At 49.4% G+C, this 23,457-nt stretch overlaps 1 protein-coding gene across 1 annotated transcript; it reads left to right on the top strand.

The window, feature by feature from the left end:
• Positions 1–3,440: 3,440 nt before the first annotated feature.
• Positions 3,441–23,045, top strand: LOC138846712 (USP6 N-terminal-like protein). The gene is made up of 4 exons (XM_070063261.1): positions 3,441–3,780; positions 10,601–10,759; positions 20,409–20,508; positions 20,676–23,045. The coding sequence occupies exons 1-4, from the start codon at positions 3,628–3,630 to the stop codon at positions 20,732–20,734; spliced, it is 471 nt and encodes a 156-aa protein (XP_069919362.1). The 5' UTR covers positions 3,441–3,627; the 3' UTR covers positions 20,735–23,045.
• The last annotated feature ends 412 nt before the right edge of the window (positions 23,046–23,457 follow it).

Genomic DNA, 23,457 nt, shown 5'->3' with positions numbered 1-23,457 from the left:
TGCTTTTCAGTGCAAGAGTAGCTGGTAGAATTAAAGACAGCGTGTGATGTTACAAATCAGTCAGAAACAAGAGTGTAACTCCTCATGCAAAAGGGAGAGCACTGAAAGTAGCCATGAAACGTAAGCCAAAACCTTAGAAGAGAGTGACTGAAATTAGAACACACCAACCACAACCACAAAAAATGGGTTAAATTTATTATAAGAATCTCAGAGTAAAATTTTTTTTTTGACAGGCAGAGTGGAGAGAGAGAGAGAGAGAGAGAGAGAGAGAGAGAGAGAGAGAGAGATCTTCCTTTGCCGTTGGTTCACCCTCCAGTGACTGCTGCGGCTGGCGTACCACGCTGATCAGATGGCAGGAGCCAGGTAATTGTCCTGGTCTCCCATGGGGTGCAGGGCCCAAGCACCTGGGCCATCCTCCACTGCACTCCCTGGCCACAGCAGAGAGCTGGCCTGGCAGAGGGGCAACCGGGACAGAATCTGGTGCCCCGACAGGGACTAGAACCCAGTGTGCCGGCACCGCAAGGCGGAGGAATAGCCTAGTGAGCCAGGATGCCGGCCTGAACTCAGGTATTCTTATATAGGACCTGGCTGCAGCGGCTTTACCACTGCACCAAGGGCCTGCCCCCAATGTTTTTCTTAAGCTTTAGGTGTCTTCGCATCAGGAAAGGAGTGGCAAATCCAGACCCAAAATGCAAAGTCATCGTAATCAGTCATTGCTTTCTTTTTCCACTTAACGTGGCCAACTCTTCCCTGGGCTCTTCTGGGGGTTCCTACAGACCACAGAGCCTGAACCCCAGCTGCTCTGCTCCAAAGTGGCCCAGACACCCAATGGGGACGATATGGCAGCACCATACTACGTCTTCCTTTTTTCCACAACCTTGTTCTCTTTCTACCTGTTTATGTTGTAAAGTTTTAGAATTTTTATTTACATTTGTTTATTTGAAAGGCAGAGAGACAGAGATCTCCTGGCCACTGATCCATTCCCCAAATGTCTGCAACAGCCAGGGCTGGGCCAGGCTGAAGCCAGGAGCCCCAAACTCAATTTGGGTCTCCTGTGTGGGTGACAGGGATCCAAATATTTGGGCTGTCACTTACTCCCTCCCAGGGTCTAGGCGAGCAGGAAGCTGGAATTCAAAGTGGAGCCAGGCCTCAAATCCAGGCACTCTGATAGGGGCTACCAGCATACCAAGCTGTGTCTTAACTGCTGCACCAAATGTCCAAAACAATGGTGCAAGGTCTTTTAAAAAACAAACAAAAAATCTCCCCATTAGCATCAGAGTTGGGGGAGGGGGGAGCAGGTTACAGGTACAGATTCTGAAACTCTGCAGTCTTAAGAGACTGGGTGGCTGCAGCCTCATTTTGAGTATCCATCCCAGTGCAACAGGAGAGAAACAGGACTCATTTAGAAAAATATCAAGCTCCTCACAACTGGACACGTGTCCATTTCTAGCTCCAAACCAATCAGGAGCGAGGAGTGTCAGATCCTCACCGGCAGTGACCCCTGCTGCCCTCATAGGGACTCCTGAACGTTCAAGCATGCCCAAAATGGCCTCATGTGAACTTTCCGGGGTGATGGTATCAAGCACCATTGCTGTGGTGTGTCGTGTGCAAAAACAGTGAAAGCCAAATCAGCGGTGCCTGTGCAGATCACCTAGCTGGGTGCCAAATGCTGTCCTGTGCCCGGGGGTTTGAGCCAGATTGAAGTGCCGTGTGTACTGGGGGAACGGGCATGCCTTCCCACCCCCATGAAAGCACCTGTTCGGCTCCCATAGGACAGCAAGTTGATGGAAGCTAACCCTGCTGTGCTATCCCTGTGTTGGAGCATGAGCGCCCCATAAACCCTTCTGGGCTGCATATTGGCCCCTTGTCAATTTCTATCTGCAAGTGAGCCAAAGACCCTGGGCTTGGTAAGGCCACTGTGATGTACAAATAGTTCCACTTTCTGGAAGCAGGTTTGTGACAATGTTTCAGGATCACCTTTTGCAGCATGAGTTAATCAAAGAAAAAAAGACAAAGGTTGTCCCTTGCATTCTTCATTAAAACAATTTTATATATTTGAAATGCAAAATGAGAGAGAGAGAGAGAGCAGGAAGGAGGAAGGGAGGGAGGCAGGGAGGGAGAGAGAGAGAGATCTTTCATCCACTGGTTCATTCCCCAAGTGCCCTCAGTAGCAGGGCCGAGTCGGGCTGAAAGCAGGAACTACAGCTGCATCTCCCACGTGGGTGGCAGGAACCCAGCACCTGGGCCTTCCCCTGCTGCTTCTCATGCACATCGCAGGAAACTGAATGCAAGTGCAGACGGACACCGCACGCAGGGGCTCCAGCCACCGCGCTGGCACATCGCCTGCCCGTGTTCTCCACCTCCTTTCAGGCTCGGGACCTTCCACGTCTCACCTGTCGACAGGTGTGCTGGCCTGCCAGGTATGTAGCCTGCTTCCTCGCCACCCCCCCCCCCCAGCACCAGGTGAACACCATGCTCCCCATCAGCAGCTTCCTGCCTGACTCGCAGGCGCACACCTGTCCTTTCCCAAGGTCCTCCTGGGGGACGTCAAGCACACACCTGTGGGGCCTGTAGAATCAAGCTTTTTTTTTTTCCTTGAATTTTTATTTTTTTTAAAGGTTTACTTGAAAGTCAGTTACCGAGAGAGTCGAGCTTATTTTTTAAAACTAGAGGCTTACCTGAACATCTTGCTCCCCCAAGCACAGAACCTAACAATTCCCATGCTCTCTCTAATCTGGTCTTCTACTATTTTGTTGGTTGCCCCAATCAATTAACACATTTCCACATAGAGCTTAAGAAACCTTGTGCCCACCCCCACCCCCCATTGAAATATTAAGGAATTCAGCTGTAAAAGCTTCCTGGCCCAGGATTTGGGGGGGGGGGTGTCGAGGTTTCTTTCATTTTTTAAAAAAATATTATTTATTTATTTGAGTGCTAGTTAGAGAGAGAGGGAAAGACAGAGAGAAAGGTCTTCCATCAGCTGGTTCACTCCCCAGATGGCCAGAGCTGGGCCAATCAGAAGCCAGGAGCTTCTTCTGGGTGCGGGGACAGAGCCTTCCAAGTGAGAACTCTGGTGGCTGCTTCAGTCACAGGAGCTGCAGACCCCGGCCCACTCAGAGGACGGGGTCGTGCACACTTCCGCTAAGACAAGCAAGCCCAGCACAGAGACCTGGGGAGCGCGGCCCGCTGGACGCTGGGGGTGGACAGCCCAGCAGGCCCCGCGCGCTCCCGGCGGGGAGGCCAGCCCAGGTCCCCAAGCCCCCGGGCGCCCCGCGGCCCAGGAAGCGAGCCGCGCGCCAGGACCGCGGGACCCCACGCCCCTCCCCGCCGCACGGCGGCGCTGCGCAAGGCCGGCCGTTGTCCGGGCCGTTGGGCGCCCACGTGGCTTCTGGACGCCTGGAGGCCGGCGCGGGGGCGGGCGCCATTACGAGAGGCTGGGGGCGCGGGGTGGAGCCGACGAGGAGCCCAGAGCGCGCCCGCGGCGGCGGCGTCGGGTGGGAAGACGAGGCGCGGCACTGGGGGGCGTGGCGGCCGGCCTGCAGGCGGGGGCGCGTCCAGGGCAGGAAGCTGGAGTCCCCGTCGAGCTGGTGGGCGCGGCCCCCGCAGAGGCCTGAGGCGTCCGGCGCGATGGCAGGGGCCGCCCCCAGGGCGGCGGCAGGGGCCGCGCGGCTCGCCACGCCCGCCACGCCCGCCACGCCCGCCACGCCCGCCGCCGGGCGCGTCGTCCAGGGCGAGCGGGCCAGAGGCGCGGCGAAGATGCTCCAGGTCCTGGTGCTGCAGGTGAGCGAGCGGCCCGCGCACGGACGGTCGGGCCCGGGTCGGTGCAGGCGGGAGGCTGGAGTGCGGGTGGGGGTCGCTTCAGAAGGGGGCGCGTGCGCTGTTCCCGACGACCCCGGAGGGCGTTTGCTGCGAGCTGTCCCGTACTAGGTGTGCGTTCGTGACTCGGGCACGTTGGCAGGTGTGTCGGTGCCCCGCACACCCCAGCCCACGTCCGCCCTAGGTTAGGGCCCTCGCGGGGAACCCTGGACCTGGCTCCCGCCCTTCCCCCGCCGCCCTCGGGGCTCGGCTTCTGGGACCCCCCCCCCCACGCCGCCCTCTCCTCATGCGGGTGTCCTGGTCCCCGGGGCGGGCATGGGCCTCCACCTTGGAGACTTGAGGTGCAGGGAGGGCTCCCGAGGAAGCCGGAGGGGAGGCGCTGGAGGAGGGAGTTTACAAACCGGAGCCAGGGTGTGGGATGGGGAGGGGCGCCGCGAAGGAGGGGGATGGGTGGTGTTTGTGTGCTGTGGATTCACCCGACCAGAGCGTCACACCCCCCCGAAGCCGCTGACTCCTTGCAAGGAGGCCTGGCTCTCAGACTTTTCAATTTGTTTTATTTACTTGACAGAGTTAGAGACAGTGAGAGACACAGACAGAGGGACAGAAAGGTCTTCCTTCCTTGGTTCACCCCACAAATGGCCGCCACGGCCGGGGCACCGCGCTGATCCGATGGCAGGAGCCAGGAGCCAGGTGCTTTTCCTGGTCTCCCATGGGGTGCAGGGCCCAAGCACCTGGGCCATCCTCCACTGCACTCCCTGGCCACAGCAGAGAGCTGGCCTGGCAGAGGGGCAACCGGGACAGAATCCGGCGCCCCGGAACCCGGTGTGCCGGCGCCGCTAGGCGGAGGATTAGCCTAGTGAGCCGCGGCGCCGGCTATATTGTTTTTAGATAAATAGTATACCTTTATGGTTGCAAATACCTAACACAAGTGCAACTTGTTTGACCAGCAGACCCAAATGCAAACATGTCAATAACTTAAAAAAATTTTTTTTTAGTTTTTCTGTACCAACAAATTGAGAACAGCCTATTTATCATATTTATTTAAGTCAGGTGCACCAGAAAGGTAATTTGTGTTAATTTAGCAGTTTTTAATAATTTTTATATAGACACACAATCTGCACATAAGTATCTGGCTCCTGCCATCGGATCAGCCCGGTGCGCCGGCTGCAGCGGCCATTGGAGGGTGAACCAACGGCAAAAAGGAACACCTTTCTCTCTGTCTCTCTCTCACTGTCCACTCTGCCTGTTGGAAGAAAAAAGAAAAGAAAAGAAAAGACAAAAAAAAAAAACAATTAATGGGGCTGGCTCTGGTGCAACAGGTTAACGCCCTGGCCTGAAGCGCCGACATCTCACGTGGGCGCCGGCTCCTGGCTTCAGATTGGCACAGCTCCGGCCATTGCGGCCAATTGGAGAGTGAACCAGCAGATGGAAGACCTCTCTCTCTAACTCTGACTTTCAAATAAAGAAATCTTAAGAGTGTTAATTTTTTTTATCTATGATGTCAGTAACCACCCGAGGCTCTTGACATGAGCTGCATAGGTTAAGGAAGCCTTTTGAGTCCACAACTCTCAGTATTTGGACAAGGCCATAAGCAAAGTGGAAGTTCTCTCCTCCCTTTAGAGAAAAGTACATCCTCTTTTGATGGCTGCTGCTTTCCACTGGGGCCTCACGGAGATCCTTCACGTAGAACATTTTTGCCACAGTGTCTTAGCTTTCTATGCTTGACATGTAAAACAAGTCCATATTTAAACAGACTTTTAAAACTTTGAAACTTAGCCGGCGCCGTGGCTCAATAGGCTAATCCTCCACCTTGCGGCGCCGGCACACCGGGTTCTAGTCCCGGTTGGGGCGCCGGATTCTGTCCCGGTTGCCCCTCTTCCAGGCCAGCTCTCTGCTATGGCCAGGGAGTGCAGTGGAGGATGGCCCAGGTGCTTGGGCCCTGCACCCCATGGGAGACCAGGAAAAGCACCTGGCTCCTGGCTCCTGCCATCGGATCAGCGCGGTGCGCCGGCTGCAGCGGCGGCCATTGGAGGGTGAACCAACGGCAAAGGAAGACCTTTCTCTCTCTGTCTCTCTCTCTCACTGTCCACTCTGCCTGTCAAAAATAAAAAAAAAATAAAAATAAAAAAAAAACTTTGAAACTTTTAGAACTCAGCTGTTTTTAAAACAAGTAGAACTTAATGAGACAAAGATTATCTCAGTAGGATACAAAAAGACTATTTTCCCAAATATCTATTAACACTTATGTATTTCATCAACCTCATTGCTTTTACAGAGGATCAGATTTTAACCTTACGTCAAAAAAAAAAAAAAAAACAGATTGATAACTTTTGAAGCTAAAAAAAAATTTTATAACCATGTAAGACTTCCACACACCTTTTGCAGCTTACCTAAACCGTTTTATCTTTTCCATTCCAATTTACAATCTATGTCCTTTCTTTATTATTTCACTAAGAAGCACAGTTTTGACTTGGCAACCTTTTTTCCATCTGTTGATTTTCTTGATTTACATTGAAAATAGCAATTTAAAAGCATATCCCGAATTTCAACCTTAGTTACTTCTGAGCAGTCTTGCATTATGTTTACTTATAGACAGCTTATGAAAACCTATTTGTCAACAAATCCAGAGTTTTTCATAGACTGTAAGGTGTTAAGAGTACCTAAGTTTGCATGTAGACACATGTATCTCATTTACCTTTACCCAATTTACATTTAGCAACTACACAGATTGTTAGGGTTGGAATAGCTGGGGGTCTGGCCTTTTGTACCCCACCCCCCCCCTGCCGCCCCGGGATGAGAGAACTGACATCAACGGAGACAGGCCACTTCATTAAGGCAAAGAGGGAAAAGCATCCTGTTCTAGAAAAGTCTGGTCTGGAGTGCACTTGGGGCTGGGGTTTTATGCGGTTAAGGAGGGAGTTTGCCACTGTCGCTGTGGGGGAGGGAGAAGACTTTGCAGCTGGTGGAAAGTGGAACTAGGGGGCTCTGGGAAGCCTTGGGAACTTTCCTCAAATCTAATTAGAAAGCTGCCCTGTGCAGCTCATCTATTTAATTAGTTGTTTTGCAAGGAGTCTGGGGGAGGTTGCACCTGGTTCCCCAACCAGAGGAGGTTGCACTGGTTGTCAGAAGGAAGGGAGGAAATGGGGAGGGGGTGGGCTGAGGGCAGAAGGAATGCGGAAGGGGCGATGAGCCCTTTACAGATGACTGAAGATACTGGCATTGTATCATACTTTGTCTGAATTAATGTCAGAACTACATTTATATGGAATTTTATTTTTTATAAAACTGGAAATCAGTTTTATCAACCTGAGATCTGTTAAATGGCCATTTTTCATTTAGTCACCTGCTGTCTGGCAAGGGTTAGCATCATTGCAGAACCTGTAATGGTTGCATAGAAGCCAATAGGGATTACAGTTGAAGCCTTCATAGGTAAGCCGATGACAGCCACATTTCATTCCCAGGACAGATTTCTCTTTCTTCTTTAGACCTTGGGAAAGCCTCTAGCACAACCTCAGTGGTGTCAGCTAGAAACAAGTTTAAGTAAAAGACAAAGACCTCTGCCACACTTGGGGAGGCTCGGTTCCTGCACCCTGCTTGGCTGTTGCCGTGAGAGCACACGCTCTTGTTCTGCAGGGAGGGCTCTGCTCCGGCACTGAACCCTGAGCTGCTTCCCGCCCTCTGGTTGGCGGGCTCCACTCTTTCCTTGGGGTGAGTGTCCAGGCTTTTTTGTTTGTTTGTTTGTTTGTTTTTTGTTTGGAGGCCAGAGACTAGTTAAAGCAGTGAAAACAGATTTTATTCAGTACCTCCTGAGGAGAGCTGAGCTCCATCACCAGTGGTGCAGAGGTGCCTGGGTGTTTTAAAGGGAGGGCTGGGGTTGGCACAGCTCAAGGGAAGAGTGAGAAGAGGTCATTCAGGGTAAATGCGGTGATCCCAGCTGTGTGTGCTAGCTGGAAGTTATGGAAGTTAGCACGCTGTCTTCTTGCAGAAACTGGCATGGCGGCCCTGGCCTCATAGGAGTGGCTACTGAGCAGGGACACACTTACAGATTTGTAAGCTTTTTTGAGTGAAGCCTCTAAGAACGGAAGGTTGGGGCCTGCCTCAGATGATAGCCTGAACAGTCAGTTCTTCTGGCATTGTGGAGCTTTCTCTGGCTGGCAGGCAGGCAGGCAGGCTTGCTTATTTATTTATCAGTTTTATTTAAGAGTGACAGGGGGTGGGGGAGAGAAATAGCTCTTATCTACCGATATACTTCCCAAACGCCTACCATAGCCAGGACTGGACTGAAGCCAAAGCTGGCAGTAGGGAACCCATTCCAGGTCTCCTGCATGGGTAGCAGGAACCCAGTTGGGCCATCACTGCTGCCTCCCAGGCTCTGCATTAGCAGGAAGCTGGAGTCAGGAGCTGGAACTGAATATTGAATCTTTAGCACTCTGGTGGGGGGATTCAGTGAGTGTCATGACTGTTAGGCCACATGCTCACCACTCAAGTGAGCACTTTAATGAATAATTGCAGTCATCCCAGGGTTGTGGCCTTGTGCTGCTGGAAGCCGGAATCTGGTTGTCTCTGAGTGCGAAGGACTGAATGGAGCCACATGCCCGGAGTGCTGTTTCTAGGGGCAGCAGCTGTAACTGCGTGCTCCTCTGAGCCCTGCACTGCTCACTTACTCAGTACTCCTTGCTGTCTCCCCCATTGCCATTCAGGACTTGGCAAGGGTGGGAGGGGTGTTGATGTGCAGACATCAGGGCTCCCTCTATGGCTCTATTTCAGAATTTCTCCCCCTAATCCTCACTGGCACCGACAGCTCTGATTCCTCGAGCCACAGTGTGACTTTGTCTTGAGTTGTTGCCACTCTGTACAACTGGGAGGTGTTCTGGGATAGTGCCCAGTGAAGTTCCTTCTTTCGAGGGTCAGCTCTCCAGTGTCTGTTGCTTTTGCTAGCTCTTCATTTATTTTGTGTTTTTTCAGGGTTCATAATTGTGCTGTGTGTGTAACTTATACACTATTTTGCCCTTGCCAGAATGACTGCTGTTCATTTTCCAGTTATTTATTATCAGAATAGTCAAACATTCAGAAAAATAATACGATTACTAAGATGAACTCTTCTATTCCTGCCACTGGGAACTTAGACTCCATATCTCTGGGTGTTTCTGCTTCCATACCTTTTCAGTAGACAGAGTTAGGGAAAACCTCTGAAAACTCGTGAGTTCTGGCCGGCACTGTGGTTCACTTAGCTAATCCTCCGCCTGTGGCGCCGGCACCCCAGGTTCTAGTCCCAGTTGGGGCACTGGATTCTGTCCCAGTTGCTCCTCTTCCAGTCTAGCTCTCTGCTGTGGCCCGGGAAGGCAGTGGAGGATGGCCTATGTCCTTGGGCCCAAAACCTGCATGGGAGACCAGGAGGAAGCACCTGGCTCCTGGCTTCAGATCGGCGCAGCATGCTGGCTGTAGCGGCCATGTGGGGGGTGAGCCAACAGAAGGAAGACCTTTCTCTCTCTCTGTCTCTCACTGTCTAACTCTGCCTGTCCAAAAAAAAAAAAATCATGAGTTCTTTTTTGAAATTTAATTTTATTTATTTGAAAGAGTTACAGAGAGAGGTAAAGACAGAAAGAGTGTTCTTCCATCTGCTGGTTCATTCCCCAGATGGCTACAACGGCCGGAGCTGTGCCAATCTGAACCCAAAAGCTTCCTCCAGGTCTCCCACGTGGATGCAGGGGCCCAAGGACTTGGGCTATCTTCTACTGTTTTCCCAGGCCACAGCAGAGAGCTGGATCAGAAGTGGAGCAGCTGGGACTCGAACCGGCACCCATATGGAATGCTGGCGCTTCAGGCCAGGGCTTTATGCACCACAGCGTCTGCCCCAAATCATGAGTTCTTAGTGATGTTGTCAATCAAACTTAATTTTGGGGGGCTGGTGCTGTGGAATAATGGGCTAAGCCTTTGCCTGTGGTGCCGGCATCCCTTATGGGCGCCAGTTCATGTCTTAGCTACTCCTCTTCTATCCAGCTCTATTGTATGGCCTGGAAAAGCAGTAAAAGATGGTCCAAGTATTTGGGCCCCTGCACCTGCATGGGAGACCCAGAAGAAGCTCCTGGCTCCTGGTCTCGGATCTGCCCAGCTCTGGCCATTGTGGGCATTTGGGGAGTGAACTAGCGCATGAAAGACCTTTTTCTCTGTCTCTCCCTCTCTCTGCAACTCTACCTCTCAAATAAATAAAATCTTTTTAAAAATTTAATTTTCCATTTTATAATTCTTTTCCCTAACAATAAAAATCTTGGTTTCTAATAACAAGAGTAGATAAGACACATTCAGAGAATTCAGTCGAAGTTTCATCCTTATTCTTTCTACTCCATTCTTTTCTCCTGTAGGAGGTAATCTGTATTTGTTTTGGTTCATCTGCTGTCATTTAAAAAATATGAGCAGGCTGTATATATATTCATACTTATTTTTCTTACACAAAAAGAATACTAAAAATGTTCTGAACCTTTTATATATATGGATGTTTTAATAGGTATTTTAATAATAAGAATATTTTTAATATTTATATTTTTAAGCTACAGGAGACCAAATAGAACTGATTGCTTTTTGAGTTGTAATACATAATTGAGAATTACATATTATTGATTACATGTTTTAAATTTTATCTTTGGCTCTTTGGTATGACCATTTAAGAGAAAGGTAGTTGTCAAAAATGATAGATCACTTAAATTAGAAAGTTACATGGTTCTGAGGTTTATTTGGTTTTAAAAGAAATCATGCATGATTTTATAATCTTTTAAAAATTCTGCAGGTTGAAGACCCAGATTGCTTCTGGGTTATTATAAAAGGATGTAGTCCCTTTTTGGATCATGAAGTCGACTATCAAAAACTAAATAGCGCCATGAATGGCTTCTATAACAGCATGTGTAAAGATACAGAAATAAAACCATCAGTGTTGGAAGAAGGACAGGTATGTATCTGAATGCACTTTATTTATTGTATCTTTATTATTTATTTATTTATGTGCCATCAGTTACCCGTAAGCAGGTTTTGAAGGTCTGGGTTCTGCAGGAGGCAGCCTGTGAGTTGGTGCTGGTCAAACTGGCTGTGAGTAGTATTCTCTGGCACCCCCTCCCGGGCCTGAGCTCTGTGCCTTTTGACTTAAAAAAGCAACTTATAAAAAGTAGTAGCAGCCAGGACTTGAACTGACACTCCTATGTGATGCCAGCACTGCAGGCAGTGGCTTTACCTGCTGCACCACAGCACCGGCCCTGTTAATAGGCTTTTTAATTTCTGCTTGTTTGCTGGGTGAACATGATCTCTTGTTTTAACTTGCATTTTTTCACTTGCAAAGTTGGGTATCTCTTTAGTGTTTATTGTGTGTGTGTGGAGAGACACTGATTTACCTGTTATTTTAGATTGATATTTCTCTTTAGTTATTTGACTTTATCTTATTAGAAATCTAATATTTGTTTAAAAAGAAAAGCTCATTAAGTATTTTTTATGTGAATAGTTTTAGAACTGCTATATTGTACTTTATCCTTGTAATTTTTTTATTCGAAAGTCAGAGTTAGAGAGAGAGAGAGAGAGAGAGAGAGAAATATCTTCTATCTACTGGCTTACTCCCCAGATGGCCACAATGGCTGGTTCTGGGCCCGGTGGAATCTGGGAGCTCCATCTGGGTCTCCCATTTTTGTAGCAGTGGCCCAAGCACTTGGGCTACATTCTGCTGCTTTTCCTAGGCCATCAGCAGGGAGCTGGATTGGAAGTAGAGCAGCCTGGAAATGAACCGGTGCCCATAATGGGATGGTGGCTTCACAGATGGTGGCTCCACCTGGGACCCCGTAATACCTGCCCCCTGTAATTATCTAGATGTAGTGTAGATACTACCTTTCTTAGTAAAAATAAAAATAACTACTACTTTTGAACATTGATTATGTCTAGGCTGTGGGGTAAATGTTCTCTATATACTTCCTCGTTTTTTTTTTTTTTTTTTTTTTTTTTTTTTTTTTTTTTTGGTAAGAGTTAGAAGTAGAGTCAGCGAGAGAGTGAATCCATTCCTTCCATTGGTTCTCTCACCAAAAATCCACAGTGGCCAGAGCTGAGCTGATCCAAAGCCAGGAGCCAAGAGTTTCTTCCAGGTCTTCCACGCAGGTGCAGAGACCCAAGGACTTGGGCCATTCTCTACTGCTTTCCCAGGCCATAGCATAGAACTGGATCAGAAGAGGAGCAGCCAGGACACGAACCACTGCCCATATGGGATGCCAGCACTGCAGGCTGGGCTTTAACCCACTGCACAACAGCACGCCTCCCCCCCCCCCATTTGATCTTTAAAACAACTCTTGGAAGGAATGGATCTTGTGATACAGCCGAGTAAGCCACTGCTTGGGGCACCTTTGGTTCCATACTGGAGTACCTGATGTAAGTCCTGGCTGCCCACTTCCAGGACAGCTTCCTGCTAATGCCCTAGGAGACAGCAAATGGTGGATCGAATCCTGAATACCTGCCACCTGTGAGGGAGACCTGAGTGGAGTTCCTGGCTCCTGGTTTCGGCATGGTCCAGGCCCAGTTGTTGGAGACATTTGGAGAGTGAACCAGTAGATAGAAGATTTCTCTCTCTCTCTTGCCCTCTCTGATGCTCTGCCTTTCAAATAAATAAAAATGAATAAACATTTAAAAAACTAAAATAACTCTTGAAGTATGGTGGTAGCATATGTGATAGATCCAAACAAGAGAAATGTAAAATATATTATTCTGATCTTGACTTTTTATTTTATTTTTATTCCTTCTAAATACTGGTTTCTCCTGATTTTCTACTGCCTATACCGTTTCCTATGATTTTCTTTCCAAAGCATAGGCGAGATGTAGAAAGGTTAAGTTGATAGAGATCAAGTGGGAGGTGGCGAATGGGTGCTCTAGTGGGCAGAGTGAGGACCATAGCAGCCGCTTCCCCACAGCTGCCCCTACACTGTTGGCTTAGCCGACATGTACTGATCCCTCTCTGTGCCAGCCTGTGGAGACGCAGTGATCTCAGAATCGCTGCCCCAGGGAGCTTGTGTTTTGATTTGTCACAGGTAACTGATGTTGCAGCAGACAGTGCCAGGTGGTGAGCACAGGTCACCTCACTGGGGCCCTGGGATGTGAGTTTGTGTTGGTGCAAGCAGCAGTGTGGAGAGAGGTGTGTCACAGGAAGCAGCTGGGGTCTTTATCCACACCCAGAGCAGGGCCAGAGCTGTGCTCTGTTGTGTGCATCGTGTGCTTGATTGGTCATGCAGAAAGAGCCCTGTGTGTGGTTTACAAAGCAAGGTTAGTGTACTAACTAAAGTGTCCTTGGCCCTCACTGGAGTGTTGCAGTGTTCCCACTGGTTTCCTTTTTCTGGTCCAGGGTCTGAGCCAGGCCTCCAGCTTGCCTCCAGTGTCCTGTCTGGTTAGTCTCCCAGAGTCTGGGACAGTTCTTCAGTCTTCCTTCATGGCCTGGACGCTTCTGAAGAGTCCTGGTCAGTTATGCTGCAGAGGAACGTTCAGTTTGACTTGGCCTGATGTTCTCATGATCAGACTGAGGTTGTGCGTGTTGGCAGAGAGAGAGAGAGGTCTGCCATCCACTGGTTCACCCCCCAACTGACTGTGACGGCTGGAGCTACGCTGATCCAAAGCCAGGAGCCAGGAGCTTCCTCTGGGTTTCACACACAGGTGCAGGAGCCCAGGGACTTGGGCCATTTTCTGCTTTCCCAGGCCATAGCAGAGAGCTGGATCAGAAGTGGGGCAGCTGGGACTAGAACTGGCACCTGTATGCCATGCCAGCACTGCAGGCAGCAGCTTTACCTGCAACACCACAGTGCCAGGCCCTAGCAGGCATTCTGAATTTGCTACGGTGAGGTTCACTTTTTCCATCATTCCTTCTACAGTTTTAAAACTTTAATTATCTTTTTAAAAAAGATTTATTTATCTATTTGAAAGTCAGAGAGAGAAGGAGAGACAGAGAGAGAGAGAAGTCTTTCATCTACTGCTTCCCTGTCCAACCAGCTGCAATGGCCAGAGTTGAGTTGACCTGAAGCCAGGAGCCAGGAACCTTCCCTGGGCCTCCCACATGGGCACAGGGGCCCAAGCACCCGGGCCATCCTCCGGTGCCTTCCCAGGTCATTGCATAGAGCTGGATTGGAAGTGGAGCAGACAAGATCCGAACTAGCACCCACATGGGATGCAGGATGCTGGCACCACAGGCCTAGGCCCTAACACGTTGAACCACAGCACTGGTCCTTTATTTATCTTTTTTGAAAAAGATTTTCTTGGCCAGCCCCGTGGCTCACTAGGCTAATCCTCTGCCTGCAGCGGCGGCACCCCGGGTTCTAGTCCCAGTCAGGGCGCCGGATTCTGTCCCAGTTGCTCCTCTTCCAGGCCAGCTCTCTGCTGTGGCCTGGGAGTGCAGTGGAGGATGGCCTGAGTGCTTGGCCCCTGCACCTGCATGGGAGACCAGGAGGAGGCACCTGGCTCCTGGCTTCGGATTGGAACAGTGCACCGGCTTCAACGCGCCGCCCGTGGCAGCCCCTTGGGGGGTGAACCAACGGAAAAAGGAAGACCTTTCTCTCTCTCTCTCTCTCTCTCTCTCTCTCTCTCTCACTCTCACTCTCTCACTCTCTCTCTCACTCTCTCACTCTCACTGTCCTACTCTGCTTGTCAAAAAAAATAAATAAAATAAAAAATATTTTTTTTAACTTTTATTTAATGAATATAAATTTCCAAAGTACAGCTTATGGATTACAATAGCTTCCCCCCATAACGTCCCTCCCACCCAGAACCCTCCCCTTTCCCACTCCCTCTCCCCTTCCATTCACATCAAGATTCATTTTCGATTCTCTTTATGTACAGAAGATCAGTTTAGCATACATTAAGTAAAGATTTCAACAGTTTGCTCCCACACAGAAACATAAAGTGAAAAATAATAGATGATTTTTAAATGATGATGAAATCAGATCAGACCTATTGTCATGTTTCATCCCAGTGAGAGTCAAGTTGGGAATTGATAATTTCTCTTTTTTTTTACAGAAGATCAGTTTAGTATACATTAAGTAAAGATTTCAACAGTTTGCACCCCCATAGAAACACAAAGTGAAATATACTGTGTGAGTACTCGTTATAACATTAAATCTCACTGTACAGCACATTAAGGACAGAGATCCTACATGAGGAGTAAGTGCACAGTGACTCCTGTTGTTGACTTTACAAATTGACACTCCTGTTTATGGCATCAGTAATCTCCCTATGCTCCAGTCATGAGTTTCCAAGGCCATGGAAGCCTTTTGAGTTCTCCAACTCCTATCTTGTTTAGACAAGGTCATAGTCAAAGTGGAGGTTCTCTCCTCCCTTCAGAGAAAAGTACCTCCTTCTTTGAAGACCTGTTCTTTCCACTGGGATCTCACTCACAGAGATCTTTCATTTAGTTTTTTTTTTTTTTTTTTTTTCTGCCAGAGTGTCTTGGCTTTCCATGCCTGAAATACTCTCGTGGGCTTTTCAGCCAGATCCGAATGCCTTTAGGGCTGATTCTGAGGCCAGAGTGCTGTTTAGGACATCTGCCATTCTATGAGTCTACTGTGTATCTCGCTTCCCATGTTGGATCACTCTCCCCTTTATTTATTCTACCAGTTAGTATTAGCAGGTACTAGACTTGTTTATGTGCTTCCTTTGACTCTTAGTCCTTTCATTATGATCAGTTGTGAACTGAAATTGATCACTTGGACTGGTGAGATGGCATTGGTACATGCCACCTTGATGGGATTGAAGTGGAGTCCCCTGGTATGTTTCTAACTCTACCATTTGGGGCAAGTCAGCTTGAGCATGTCCCAAATTGTACATCTCTTCCCTCTCTTATTCCCACTCTTATGTTTAACAGGGATCACATTTCAGTTAAATTTCCACACTTAAGAATAACTGTATTAATTACAGAATTAAACCAGTCATATTAAGTAGAACAGACAAAAAAAAATACTAACGGGGATAATGTATTAAGTTGTTAACAGTCGGGGCTATGCTGATCAAGTCACCATTTCTCATAGTGTCCATTTCACTTCAACAGGTTTCCTTTTTGGTGTTCAGTCAGTTGTCACCGATCAGGGAGAACATATGATATTTGTCCCTTTGGGACTGGCTTATTTCACTCAGCATGATGTGTTCCAGATTCCTCCATTTTGTTGCAAATGACTGGATTTCATTGTTTCTTACTGCGGTATAGTATTCTAAAGAGTACATATCCCATAATTTCTTTATCCAGTCTACCGTTGATGGGCATTTAGGTTGGTTCCAGGTCTTGGCTATTGTGAATTATGCTGCAATAAACATTAGGGTGCAGACCGCTTTTGTGTTTGCCAATTTAAATTCCTCTGGGTAAATTCCAAGGAGTGGGATGACTGGGTCGAACAGTAGGGTTATCTTCAGGTTTCTGAGGAATCTCCAGACTGACTTCCATAGTGGCTTGACCAGTTTGCATTCCCACCAACAGTGGGTTAGTGTCCCTTTTTCCCCACATCCTCGCCAGCATCTGTTGTTGGTAGATTTCTGTATGTGGGCCATTCTAACCAGGGTGAGGTGAAACCTCATTGTGGTTTTGATTTGCATTTCCCTGAGTGCTAATGATCTTGAACATTTTTTCATGTGCCTGTTGGCCATTTGGATTTCCTCTTTTGAAAAATGTCTATTGAGGTCCTTGGCCCATCTCTTAAGTGGGTTGTTGGTTTTGTTGTTGTGGAGTTTCTTGATCTCTTTGTAGATTCTGGTTATTAACCTTTATCTGTTGCATAGTTTGCAAATATTTTATCCCATTCTGTCGGTTGTCTCTTCACTCTCCTGACTGTTTCTTTTGCAGTACAGAAACTTCTCAATTTGATGCAATCCCAGTAGTTGATTTTGGCTTTGACTGCCTGTGCCTCCCGGGTCTTTTCCAGAAACTCTTTGTTTGTGCCAATATCTTGAAGGGTTTCTCCAATGTTCTCTAATAACTTGATGGTGTCAGGTCGTAGATTTAGGTCTTTAATCCATGTTGAGTGGATTTTTGTGTAAGGTGTAAGGTAGGGGTCTTGCTTCATGCTTCTGCACGTGGAAATCCAGTTTTCCCAGCACCATTTATTGAATAGACTGTCCTTGCTCCAGGAATTGGTTTTAGATCCTTGATCAAATATAAGTTGGCTGTAGATGTTTGGGTTGATTTCTGGTGTTTCAATTCTGTTCCATTGGTCTATCCATCTATTTCTGTACCAGTACCATGCTGTTTTGATTACAACTGCCCTGTAGTGTGTCCTGAAATCTGGTATTGTGATGCCTCCAGCTTTGTTTTTGTTGTACAAGATTGCTTTAGCTATTTGAGGTCTCTTTTGCCTCCATATGAATTTCAGCATCATTTTTTCTAGATCTGAGAAGAATGTCTTTGGTATCCTGATTGGAATTGCATTGAATCTATAAATTGCTTTTGGGAGAATGGACATTTTGATGATGTTGATTCTTGCAATCCATGAGCATGGAAGATTTTTCCATTTTTTGGTATCCTCTTCTATTTCTTTAAGATTTTGTAATTCTCATCGTAGAGATCTTTAACGTCCTTGGTTAAGTTTATTCCAAGGTATTTGATTGTTTTTGTAGCTATTGTGAATGGGATTGATCTTAGCAGTTCTTCCTCAGCCATGGCATTGCTTGTATATACAAAGGCTGTTGATTTTTGTGCATTGATTTTATATCCTGCCACTTTGCCAAACTCCTCTATGAGTTCCAATAGTCTCTTAGTAGAGTTCTTTGGATCCCCTAAGTAAAGAATCATATTGTCTGCAAAGAGGGATAGTTTGACTTCTTCCTTCTCAATTTGTATTCCTTTAATTTCTTTTTCTTGTCTGATGGCTCTGGCTAAAACTCCCAGAACTATGTTAAATAGCAGTGGTGAGAGTGGTCATCCCTGCCTGGTGCCAGATCTCAGTGGAAATGCTTCCAACTTGTCTCCCATTCAATAGGATGCTGGCCGTGGGTTTTTCATGAATTGCTTTGATTATATTGAGGAATGTTCCTTCTATACCCAATTTGCTTAGAGTTTTCATCATGAAAGGGTGTTGAATTTTATCAAATGCTTTCTCTGCATCAATTGAGATAATCATATGGTTTTTCTTTTGCAGTCTGTTAATGTGGTGAATCACATTGGTTGATTTGCGAATGTTGAACCATCCCTGCATACCAGGGATAAATCCCACTTGGTCTGGGTGGATGATTTTTCTGATGTGTTGTTGTATTCTATTGGTGTGAAATTTATTGAGGATTTTTGCGTCTATGTTCATCAGGGATATTGGTCTATAATTTTCTTTTAGTGCTGCATCTTTCTCTGGCTTAGGGATTAAGGTGATGCTGGCTTCATAGAAAGAATTTGGGAGGATTCCATCTTTTTCAATTGTTCTGAATAGTTTGAGAAGAAATGGGATTAGTTCTTCTTTAAATGTCTGGTAGAATTCAGCAGTGAATCCATCTGGTCCTGGGCTTTTCTTTGTTGGGAGGGCCTTTATTACTGTTTCGATTTCTGTTTCAGTTATGGGTCTATTTAGGTTTTCTATGTCTTCATGGTTCAATTTTGGTAGATTGCATGTGTCCAGGAATCTCTCCATTTCTGATAGATTTTCCTGTTTCCTGGCATACAGGTCCTTGTAGTAATTTCTGATGATTCTTTTTATTTCTGTGGTGTCTGTTGTTACGTTTCCTTTTTCATCTCTGATTTTATTGATTTGGGTCTTTTCTCTTCTTTTTTTAGTTAGTTGGGCCAATGGGGTGTCCATTATGTTTATTTTTTCAAAAAACCAGCTTCTCACTTGGCTGATTTTTTGTAATGTTTTTTTGGATTCAATCCTGTTAATTTCTTCTCTGATTTTAATTATTTCATTCTCCTACTAGATTTGGGTTTGGTTTGCTGCAGTTTTTCTAGGTCCTTGAGATGTGCTGAAAGCTCATTTATTTGGTACCTTTCCAATTTCTTGTATAGGCACCTATTGCTATTAACTTGCCTCTCAATACTGCTTTTGCTGTATCCCATAAGTTTTGATATGTTGTGTTGTGAAAACTTCTAAATGTTCTTATCATAAATTTTTTGAAATCCATATCTTGCATTTCTTCTATCTCATCATCTTCATAATCTTGGCTTGGGGTGTTTTGTTTATTTGGAGGCATCATAGTGTCATCGTTGATCTTGTTCCCTCGATTTCTGTGTTTGTTGCTTGGCATAGTTAATTCTTCTTTCGTCACTGTGCTTTTTTTTTTTTTATACTATGTCTGTGTTAAGTGGACTGCCTGCTGTTGGAGGAGCCTTGGAGGTTTGAGATGGGTGTGGCCTGAGAGCTCTGCTTGGTTCTTCTGGGTTACGGGTGTGCAAAGGTGACACCCTCAGGTTATGCGTGGTAAATCTCTCCTTTTTATTTATTTATTTAGGAGGTAAGTAATACCGCACCGCACTGCTGTGCAGAATTGATGGTATTTAGCTTCCGATCTCTGGCTTCTACCCAAAGAGTCTGTGCAGGCTCTGTTTCTCCTCTGGACTCCCACTGGGTTGCCTAGGCTACTGAATTGTAGTGACTCAGTTCCTTAGCTCTCCCTAGTTGTTATCTAAATCCAGAGTGAAGGCCTGCTCTTTGTCTCTTGCTTGCCTTTGCAAGGTTGGCAGAGAGAGAAACTCCTCTGTACCAGTACCCCCCCCCCCCACCTTTTTTCCTTCTCTCCTGTAGTCAGTCTGGTGAACTTTCCCTCTCCCCTCTAGATTCTGACCGCCATTTCCCCGCCAATGTCTCAGGTTACTGAGCTCACCTCCCCTTCCAGCACCGATGTGTGGACTCAGAGCCCTGGGCGTCCCTGCTCTCCCTGCTGGTGTCTGTGTGACATCCACTCCCCTTCCTGCACTGGCGCGCAGACCATGCAGCTCCCGCAGCTCGGCTTCCGCGCGGTGGGCGACCTTGTTCTCCCAGTAGGTCCTCCGAGTCACAGCCACTAGATCCGGAAGAGTTTCCTCTGCAGTTTTTTCCTGATCCTTTTTCTGAGGCTACCATAACTCCACTTTTATTAAACTAAATTTTCCTGGACTATCGGTGCGTGCCCTCACTATTCCACCATCTTGGCTCCACCCCGTCCTTCAATAAAAATATTTTATTTATTTGAGAGGTAGAGTTATAGACAGAGAAAGACGTAGAGAAAGGTCTTCCTCTGCTGGTTCACTCCCCAAATGGTTGCAGTGGCAGGAGCTGAGCTGATCAGAAGTCAGAAGCCAGGAGCTTCTTCCAGCTCTCTCACAGGGGTGCAGGGGCCCAAGCACCTGGGCTATCTCCCACTGCTTCCCAAGGCCATAAGCAGAGAGCTGGCTTGGAAGAGGAGCAGCTGGGACGCAAACTGGCCCCATACAGGATGCCAGTGTGGCAGGTGGAGGCTTAGCCTACTGTACAGAGCACAGGCCCCTATTGATCTTGCTATTTCTTTGAAAGGCAGAGAGACAGAGATCCTCAATATCCTGGGTCACTGCTCCTGGTGTCTCCCCCGTCCCCTGTAGTGACACTGCACACCCACCCCTGTGGGCCCTGCTGAGGCCCTGACGGCGGGTCCTCCAATGCCTCTGTCCCCAGGTGCCGTTCCCCCTGGCTCTGAGGATGCGGGACATCTACATCCTGGAGGGCGAGCACGTGCTCCCGGCCATGGCATACACGGCCCTCAAGATCCATCACAGTGAGTCCTCAGGGCCCACAGAGGCCCGGGTGCTGGGACGGAGGAACTGGGGGTCCCCCTGCCTGTCCCTCGTGAGCAGGGCTTGAGGGAGGGATGAGGGGGTTTGGGAGGCCTGGGTTCCCTTCAGGAGGGCACTGAGAATCCCCCTGTTGCATCCCCAATCCCAGGCCCCCACAGACCACAAGGAGAAGTGGCCAGGGTCATCGCACTGGAAATTGGCCCCTGAGCAGTCCCTCCAGTGCTTGGCGTTTCACCCAAGACATCCTGGCCCGATGACCACAGCTGTCTGCACACAGGACCCTCCTAGGACAGGTGGGTGGGTTCCCACCTGGATGTGGGCAGGGCTAGAGGGAGGTGGGGCTGTGGGAGACCCTGTGCAGTGAAGGGGAAACCAGCCGGCACTGGATCCCCTTCAGCCATCTGAGAACCCCTGGAAGGCCCAGGTGCCCTGAGCCCAGTTGTGGGGGCCGAGTGCACTCCTGTGAGCAGGGGTGGGCACAGAGGCAGGTGCTGGGGGCCCCTGCGGCAGAACTCAAGGGCAACTGAGTGTGGGCTCTGCAGCCCTAGCCTCGGGCCAACAGAAGGCAGCGGGACCCAGAGCATCGCTGGCCTCTGGGCTCCAGTGGGGAGGGGTCCCCGTGCTCGTCCCCTGCTGCTGCTGCCATCAAGGACCTGAGCGCCTGGGTCCCCATGCAGAGCAGAGATGGGCTTGTCCCAGCTCTAGAGGCTCTAAGTGGAGGTCCAGGTGCAGGCTGTCCAGGCACTGGGGAGGCCCCACTGCGCCTCCAGATGCTGCCTCCCTGGGTGCTCCTGGGACAGTAGCGGTGACAGCCCAGTCTCACCAGGAAAGAGACAGTGGCCCAGGGGCAGAGGACACAGGGCACCCCTGCCACCTCTTTAGAAACTGCATTCCCTGTTCCCAAGGGCCTAAACTGATCTCCATGTCTGCCCTACAGCCCCAGCTCTCACCCCCATCATCTTAGGCTCAGTTCCTTTCCAGCCATGTAGGAGGGACTCAGATGTGGGTAACTCAGCGAATGCACTGTTAGGGTGCAGGAGGTCAGGTGGGGGAGGTGACGGGGTCCTGAGTTGGTGCCTGGGTCCCCAGAGATGAGAGTGAGGTGGGGAGTTCAGGGCCATCCACCCTGTGGGGCTGTGCAGGAGGAGCCGGTGGTGTCCCAGGGCTCCCCTTGCCCGGGCTGCACACACCCTCCCCTCTGGGGCCAGCAGCCTGGAAGAGTCCTCAGTGTCACACGTGGTGATGGGGACCCCAGGATGAGGTCGGGGCAAGCACCGAGCAGGCCAGACGGGGGCTGTGGTAAACAAACCGTGTCTCTTCTTGCAGCCAAGGCTATAAAACGGTGCAGCAGGCCCCTGGGGCAGGCACGCGTCTCCCAGATGCACGTTCCTGCCCCCACTGCTCCGAAGGCCAGAATCACCATTCAGGACACAGTGGCAGTGTGGGAGCAGACCAGGGGTCCCGCTACCCGTGCAGTGATGATCCGTCCTCCAGAAAGCTTTGGCCTCCGCATCACCGAGAGGGAAGGCATGGAGGAGGAGGAGAGCTGGGAAGGCAGCCCAGAGCCCCTCGGCCTGGGCTCCCCTGTGGGGACCACAGAGTCTCCAGGTGTGGCCAGCCCCACGGAGTCTCCAGAGTACTCGAGGTGGGAGGGCCTGTGCCAGTGCGCCAGTCTCCCTAACCTGAGCGGGCCAGAGCACAGGGAGGACGACTCCTCCGACGCTGGCAGCCGGGAGGGCCTGTGGATGTGGGCTCCTCCACGGGCCTCGGAGCCCCCAGAACCAGGGCCCATGCAGGCTGTCCCCGCCTGGGGGCCACGGCTGAAGACTTCCCCCTACTGGCATGGCAGCCCCACGCACTCTGGGGAGAGTCACGGGCTGGAGCCGGCCAGAGCCAGCCCTGGGCTGGGAGACCAGGCCCGCGTGCCCTCCCTGGCCAGAGGCCTCCTTACCTCCTATTCCATGGGGCACCTGGATGATGGGTGCCTCCTAGAAGAGAGGCCGAGTCCACCATCTGCCCTGCCCAGGTTGGGCAGCAGCCTTCCGTGTGTCTTCACGGCATCCTATGCACTTGGTTGAGCCCCCACCGCCCAGGCTCTTCCTGGGGCCAGGACACCCTGACACTGGAAGACAACAGCCGTGCCAGGAGCCACTGTACTCTCCTCCCCGCCCCCCTCCCCCACCGCCACCCTCAGGTGGTGCTGAGCCTGTATTAAATTGTTCCATGGAAAGGAGTTTGCTCCAGTTTGTGACCCCGGTGCCCAGCGGCAGCAAGCTTCCCCGTGTTCCTGGGGAGATGGGTGGTTCCACAGCCCCCATCCTCAGGCAGAGACCCACTCAGGACCCTGCAGGCACAGAAGAAACTCCTGGCTCCTGGCTTTGGATCGGCACAGCTCTGGCGGTTGTGGCCGTCTGGGGAGTGAACGAGCAGATGGAAGACCTCTCTCTCTGTCTCTGCCTCTCCTCTCTCTGTGTAACTCTGACTTTCAAATAAATAAATAAATCTTTAAAAAATGGAATTATTTATGTATTCAAAATGTAGAGTGACAGTGAAAGAGAGACAAATCCTTCATCTACTGGTTGATTTGCCCAGAAGTCCTTGAGGTCCAGTTCTATGCCAAGCGAAGGTCAGGAACCAGAATTCCAACTGTGACTCCCATGCGGGAGCAGCGGCCCACATATTGGGGCCGTCTTCCACTGCTTTCCCAGGCCTGTTGGCAGAGAGCTGGATCCGAAGCTGAGCAGCTGGGACTCGAACCAGCTCTCCACTATGGGATGCCATCATTGCAAGTTAGCACCACCCTGGCCCGTGCACTTTAAATGCTAATATCCATGAACTTATTGAAGTCCTCTCCTACCCATGTGAACATGTCCTTGTTTAGAGACTTCGGAGAAGCAGGCCACGCCCTCAGCTCCTCTGACAGCCCTCAT

The sequence above is a fragment of the Oryctolagus cuniculus genome, chromosome 18 (assembly GCF_964237555.1).
Source record: "Oryctolagus cuniculus chromosome 18, mOryCun1.1, whole genome shotgun sequence".
NCBI classification, from domain to species: Eukaryota; Metazoa; Chordata; class Mammalia; order Lagomorpha; family Leporidae; genus Oryctolagus; species Oryctolagus cuniculus.
Note: the sequence above shows the minus strand (reverse complement) of the source record. Positions and strands in the feature narration are given on the sequence as shown.

Excerpts from the sequence above, each read along its gene's own strand:
- LOC138846712 (XM_070063261.1), top strand. The coding sequence starts at position 3,628 with ATGGCAGGGGCCGCCCCCAGGGCGGCGGCAGGGGCCGCGCGGCTCGCC. Across the intron at positions 3,781-10,600 it reads TCCAGGTCCTGGTGCTGCAG|GTTGAAGACCCAGATTGCTT; the intron begins GTGAGCGAGCGG and ends AAAATTCTGCAG. Across the intron at positions 20,509-20,675 it reads GGCCCTCAAGATCCATCACA|GCCCCCACAGACCACAAGGA; the intron begins GTGAGTCCTCAG and ends CCCCAATCCCAG.